Below are 6634 nucleotides of genomic sequence, written 5' to 3' on the forward strand. Positions count from 1 at the left end.
AGAAAAAAGTGATCAAGCAAAATAGAAAAGACTTACCCTTATGACGACGCCATTGTCTGTAAACTATAGCTGCAACGAGAAGAAGAAAAACCGTGGTGAGAAAAGTGCCAATCACAGCCCCCGCAATGCTCGCGCCGCCGTAACAGCTATCCTGCGTGTTCATAACTCCTTCTCCATTCATTTTCTCTAGTATAATACAATTTCTTCTCCGGACTAATTGAAGCACAAAATGATTTGTTGCACTCGCGATAAATTTACGCGTTAAAATTTTGCGTTAAACTATTAATAGTTATGAACCAGAGCATGACTATATTTCTTTCGTTATTTTTCACACCAGAAAATATAGGTTTGCTTTTTAAACACTCGCACACGCATTTGCCTACGTAAAGATATCTTTGACAGGAGAATGAAATATTCGCAATTTTTCAGTGGATCCGGATTTTTCCATCTGTATCCCTTCTATGTATCCATCCAACAAGCGGTGTATCCCTTCTATGCAAAATATTATTTCTTCAATTAATTACTGTTCACTCTTGCACCAGGGATCACCAGGAACAAACGTACATTCTGCTCAAATAATATCCACCATGATTTTCAGCCTTGCCAATTGTAAACCATGATTATAACCATCGATCTATTAACATATCAAATATTTTCAATGATTATTGTTCTGGAGTTGTTGGCAAACTGATAAACGCTGCTTATTATTTTCCAAATATAAATTTTTTTCTTTTCTCCCCAGTGAATTATAATCACGTGTGTTTACTTTGTTTTTCAAATAGGTAACGGAATAAAACTCGTGTTTCACAAGCCACCGACGTAATGTCGTCGGAGCTGGTGCACCGGAGGACACCGTACGTCGTACTGAATTTCCATGCCACTCGGGCTTCGGGCTGCGGCTGGCTTGTCGTTCGCGGTTCGCGACGTTCGCGTGCTTGGCCCGTTGGGCCCGTACGGGGTCAGAGGAGGGAGGAGGTAGAGGGAGTGGGAGAATATATGTATACCGAGCAAGACAACAGATTCCGACGATCGGGCGTGCAAGCAAAGTGAAACAGGTACTAGGTATCGAGAATACGTGAACGTGCAACAGGTGCTTCAAGCTTCTCGCGCGTTTCTACGGAGAGGGGGGGGGGGGGGGGGGGCAAAACCAGCAAAACTCGCTAATTTTTTTATCCTACACAAATATTCAATATGCACAGTTCTCTTTCCTTTTCTTATTTTTTAAATTAATTATTTCTATTTATCGTCTTTATACTGTAGCTAGTTTTCCTCTAGCTTTTTTCTCATTTCGGTTTTCAGCAACTTTTCGAATGTAATTGAAAAATTTTCTATCGTTTTTTTTTCTTTTTTTTTCCATAATCTATAAAATCAATCACAGAGGAACATGTGCCATAGGTAGAAGACTAAGAAAACTAAAATATTATACATTTGAATACGGAAATAGAGCAGAAAAAAGTTTTCATTCATTTAAACTAAAACTGTTTGAAACTGATAAAAAAGCATATATGAAAATATTTATTCGTTCGTTATGAAAGTATTTATTCGTATATAAAAATTTTATTCGTTCAACGTTTTTTCTCATTTCTACATTTCGGATTATTTTTTTGATATTTTTGAAAAACTATTGCACCCGACTGTCGTCGCCCATCGAGAGTCATGCGAAATCTTTTCGGTGATATTTCATTGCTCGCACTAGCTTTAAAGTCAACGAGAGCATAACATGAGTATAATCGTGTTATGATATATCTCTTAAGTCGCCGAAAACGAGTTCGGAGAAATTTGGAACTGTAAGCTATAAGTGGTATTGTATAGCATTCTGCTATTGAATCTAATAAGAACTCACGTTGAATTTCCGCTCGACTTTTGTAATATTTTCCAAAAAGATTTGAGGATGGTCGATGGACGATTGTCGATGAGCGCGAATAGCTAGTAATTATCTCGACAAAAAATTAATGGAAAGCGCATCCTATGAGAAGCAGAATCGAGAAAGATCTGTTCGAGATTTTCCGCACTGATTGCAATTAATGATACTAAAATAAATGGTGTGAGGACACGGAGCTATGAACTGCTTGGAGAAAGCACCGCCAGGTAATTAAAACATAATTGATTGAAGAAGATATTCCATTTTTCCACTGAAATTGGTTTGTTGCCAACTGAGAGGAAACAAGAGGAATATTCGAAAATGAGAAAAATATCGTTGACACTAATTAATATATTCCATTTTCTGATACCAGCTAAAAAAAAGCTTTGACTACAATTTTTCTTGACAAAGCTTACTTCAATTTTTATTATAAATTAAATTCTTGAATATATTATGATTCCACTCGTTGAATCATTTTCAGTGTTTCATCAAATGGTTAACGAGACAAATGATAAATTTCGAACAATATTACTCAAATTTTTCACGTAAGAATATTTTAAAGATTCATCCTTTAATGTTTCTTAGATATAAAATTTTAGTATTTCGGGTTTTTGAGAAAGAACATTATAATTGACGTGAGCGGATCATCGGTCGAGCCGCATAGGTTTCAGGCCCAAACGTTTTATGACATATTCGGGCATGCAGTATGTAGGATTTATCGGTTTTAGTACTGAATTAGCCTCAAGTAAGGAAATAGCACCGAGTCCGAAGAGAGTGTGAAATGGATCGACCATGTCACCCGGTCGATCGCTGAAACCACCAGCCTCTGCATCCTGACACGCTAATATGAATTTAACCTGGAATTTAAAAAAATATTGTTAATTTGTACGTCTGATAAAACTTCGAGAGTTGTTCACAATTTTTAATTTTCCTTGAAAGTTTTTTACACCATATTTATAGTCAAAGACTAACGAATTGAATTTTTTATAAACGGCGAGAAACAACAGAATCTCCTTTAGTTATGAAATTATAATTATTCTGAATCAGGACGTACCAAACGTTCCTTGTTTATCCAATGGAGTCGACCGAGAATCGTCAACGATGATAAAACCCACCAGGAATAACACACATCAGGCAACTTCTCGGGCCTTCCATTTAAACCACCTGATGGCAGTTGTCTCTCACACAACCACCAACCAAGTCTATCGGCATCGACTAAATGTAATCGTCCTTAACAAAATTCAACATGGTTCTGATCCGGGTGTATCAATAATTCTCACATCGTTACTCCAACTTCTCAAGTAAGTTTTTATTTTTGAAAAAATAACATACTTCAATAAATTCTGATGATTTAATTCTAATTGATCATTTCAGCTCTCTTGTTTTTGTAGTCTACAATTTTCACAAAATTTATGCTTTGAAAGAGCTTCAAATTTTACTAAAACAAACTATAAACTATGTATATAGGAACGCAACAAGGCTGGCGGTGGACTTTTTTTGTTTTTTTAATGTTAAGACCATTAATTTTACACTGTATTCCGAGTAAGGGTTGAATACAAAGAAAAAATATTTACCAGTGATTGAAAGAAGTCCGAGGCAGCAATATATTAATCCTGCATGACTTTCAGATCCTGGCTTTGAACCAAATCCTCCATCAAAATTCATGCAACTGATTACAAATTCAACAGCTTTCTCAACGTCTATGGCATCCAGGCGACTCTGATGATGGAAAATAACAATTGTAAAAAATAGTAGTAAAAATTGAACAAATGTAATAAAATTTAGCAATCTGCAAGCTTACTAGAAGCGAAAGCGTAGCAATGGCACAGAAAGAAAATCTAGTATCGACTTCTCCCCAAATATCGCCTGTGAAACTTCCATCAGGTTGTTGCCTCTCCCGAATCCAGTCAACAACTTTTTCAACATCAATGACATGAAGAGCATTATAAATGCAAAGTACTTGAACTGCACTGAGTGTATATAACAAGTGGGGATCATGATTGATACTAGGGCTTATTCCACCACATGGATTTTGACACTTTGCTATAAATTCGAGAACTTCGTCTTTGCTCATACGATCCAATTCACCCATCACATCTAGAGCTGTCAAACTCCAGAAGATACCAGAAACCCGAAGATGTTCTGTCATGAAATAAATCTGCCACGGTTTTTCCAAAGTTAAATAATTGCGATGAATTTCATATGGATTTATACAGTATTTGCTACTCATAATACCTACGTAATCATCTTTGTTCGTCCCATAAGATACTATGTAGTCACTGTGTTTATCCAGTAATAATTTTGGTATTGTTTGGGGTAATTCAACATCCTTGAGCACCGACTGTAGATTACATAAAAAAATTTATTTCTAGTTTTTAGTAGTATAGCTGTTGAAGTATTTCTTCATCCATTTTAATACTCATGCATTAATTCAATCATTAACTGAAGATTTTCTGTTTTTTACAGGAGCCAAACTGAATTCGATTCATGAATCATCATTTTTATTTCGGTCAACAGTTGGATATTTTTTCATGTATGAATCTTTTTGAGATACATTAAAGTTACATGACAGATAACAAAGCATAGTTGAATATCCTTATTTTGAGCTATTTTTACGACACTCAAATATCTTGATAAATGATATTGACGTAAAAAATGTATATTTCAAGTATCTTTGGCGGCATTTACACAAACGACATTTCGAATGTTTTACTAAGTTTGGTGCAAAAATGTTAAAATTCCGAAATCGAATACAATACAAAATACTTTGTTTTTTCATCGGTTTTCGACATAACCTTCACCTTACCATATTTGATGGATGTGTACGTTCAATTAATATACCCTTCTGTGCTGGCAATAATGAACTTTATAAAAAAATGATTATTTTCAGCTCGAAAATGTAGGAAAAACGCTCACTCTACTTCGCAGTGAATGCATTGAATTCTCGAAACCGAGAATATAAAAAAAAAACCTGAAAAAACATCCAACCCATCCAACTGCATCCAACCATCATCTAACAAGCTTCAAAACACGTGGCGCCACTAAAAGACTATAGGCTATAGTAGAAAAATATCGTGCCGATATACTATCGACCGATGCTAAAAAGTTAAAATTTCTCTTTTCAGCATTCCTCTCGGGTTTGATAGATTCCCTGATTCCCTATTTTTTCATCATTGAAACGGGCATGCCCACACATATCCTTTTTTCATTTTATGAATTATCTGAATTATAGAATTATAGAACGTAGTCGTATATATACCCAAAAATTGCTCTCAACTGTGCTCAGAGTATCGGCAGTGGGTTTTAAATACTGTCTTTTTTTCAAATCGCAGCATTAATCATTAATCAGTTTGTAGTCGTATATACATGGGATACATGAGCGAAGTCGACGCAGGTGCGAAGCTTGAAGGATGAGAAGAATCAAAGGTTATTTCCAATAGCATTGACCATGTATATTTTCACGGTAAAATCATGAAATCTTATGGCGGGAATAAACAGTTTGAAAAAAATTTAACCTCCAATCAATTGACACGCAAATAAAAACCTAACCTCCAATCCAATTGATGAGTTGATGAGTTAATAAGGTTTTGTTAGAAGCAGGGTGGGGATGGATCAAAGTGGGGGATATTTTCCTATGCTTATACATTGGGCGCCGTAGTTATTCTTTTTTATGTCCCGTAGGCTATCGACCTAGGCCGTTTAAACTCAGATTTAAGGAGACTATAGGGAAGGAGTCCAATCTCCGTATTGGGCGCCTGTTAGAAAAACGTCCGTGAAAATGTCGGGAACCCGGGTTCGAGGAACGGCCACTCGCGTCGCATTGTCGTTTGTGTACGGATATATATAGTAATAAAATCAATGTCTTTGGTGGAACTGACCGCCATGGCGGCGGAATCGTGGATTTAAAGAGCTTTCGCGCCTGTCAAAAATTGTTGAATCAACGATTATGAATGTTCGTAATCGAAAATACTAATATGTATTGTAATCTCCAGCAACGTAAAACCCTGTGCTTTACACATTCAAAGTATCAGCTGATCTCCTCTCGTTTGTCGCGCTGCTATAAGAAAACCATAGCATCCGGGAAATTGCCGGTTCATATACTCATGTCGAAAGAAATTTTTTCTGTCACTAATTTTGATAGTTATTATTAATGGTCCGAAAATTAGAATCAAGAAGAACAATATTGTTAATTACTTGAAAAATTAGTAATTTTCAAGTAATTTCTTAGTAAGGGGATATTGCAAAATGCTTGAGAATTCGGAAGTTACCGGTAGTCGATTCTCAATTGATTGAATAGTTCAAATTTGTGGAAATATTATCAATTATGGAAATTATTGGCAACTAATGAAAAATGTATTGCCAATTGATGGAAATTTACCAATTGATGAAAAATGTTTTGCCAAATGACGTAAATTTTTCCATTAAATAAAAAGTTTTTGGTCAATCAATGAAGAGCGGATCGTTCTTCGTTAAGGTCGATCCCCTACGACAGCCCCAACTAAAAGTTATGTACCGTCTGCATATTAAAAGGGTTAATTAATTTGCTCGCATCGTAATCGATAACTTTGTAAAAGACCCTATATACGTACTCGGTGCCAACAGATATAGTACAAAAATATCATTTGCTTTCGTAAAATTTATTCTGAAAGTATTTTTGATCTGACATCGCGAGTAACTTTTTTGACGGAACTATCCGGGCTACGCTTCAACACACAGAAAAGGTTGTCTATTGGCGATCCACACTATAAGCATGCGACGCCTCGCGGATTTTTC

General features: G+C 35.8%; 2 protein-coding genes and 1 long non-coding RNA gene across 4 annotated transcripts in view; 1 reads left to right on the plus strand and 2 right to left on the minus strand.

The window, feature by feature from the left end:
• Positions 1-860, minus strand: part of LOC122412933 (uncharacterized) — a 49642-nt gene extending 48782 nt beyond the window's left edge. Inside the window, exon 1 of the mRNA XM_043422927.1 lies at positions 37-860. Coding sequence (XP_043278862.1) covers positions 37-181 — 145 coding nt within the window. The 5' untranslated portion in view covers positions 182-860. The remainder of the gene's footprint in view (positions 1-36) is intronic.
• Positions 861-884: 24 nt separating this feature from the next.
• Positions 885-4674, plus strand: LOC122412935 (uncharacterized). Its single transcript, XR_006261459.1, has 3 exons — positions 885-1055; positions 2909-3162; positions 4328-4674. It is a non-coding gene; the product is annotated as an uncharacterized lncRNA (long non-coding RNA).
• betaggt-II (geranylgeranyl transferase type-2 subunit beta) lies at positions 2198-4807 on the minus strand. 2 transcript variants are annotated; one of them, XM_043422929.1, is made up of 6 exons: positions 4668-4807; positions 4101-4202; positions 3663-4019; positions 3436-3580; positions 2916-3076; positions 2198-2718 (listed from the first exon to the last, which is right to left on the minus strand). In XM_043422929.1, exons 1-6 carry the CDS (start codon positions 4668-4670, stop codon positions 2506-2508), a joined length of 981 nt encoding a protein of 326 aa, XP_043278864.1. In that variant the 5' UTR covers positions 4671-4807; the 3' UTR covers positions 2198-2505. The 2 variants fall into 2 exon arrangements, with proteins under 2 accessions (XP_043278864.1, XP_043278863.1); XM_043422928.1 differs by having other exon boundaries at positions 2916-3091.
• Positions 4808-6634: the final 1827 nt, after the last annotated feature.

This window comes from Venturia canescens, chromosome 7 (assembly GCF_019457755.1).
Source record: "Venturia canescens isolate UGA chromosome 7, ASM1945775v1, whole genome shotgun sequence".
NCBI lineage: Eukaryota > Metazoa > Arthropoda > Insecta > Hymenoptera > Ichneumonidae > Venturia > Venturia canescens.

What these genes read in the sequence shown, in the direction of transcription:
- betaggt-II (XM_043422928.1), bottom strand. An exon ending in GGACGAACAAAGATGATTAC is followed by an intron (nt 4,020 to 4,100) that starts GTAGGTATTATG and finishes AAACCGTGGCAG; the next exon opens with ATTTATTTCATGACAGAACA. An exon ending in GGATAAACAAGGAACGTTTG is followed by an intron (nt 2,719 to 2,915) that starts GTACGTCCTGAT and finishes TTTAAATTCCAG; the next exon opens with GTTAAATTCATATTAGCGTG.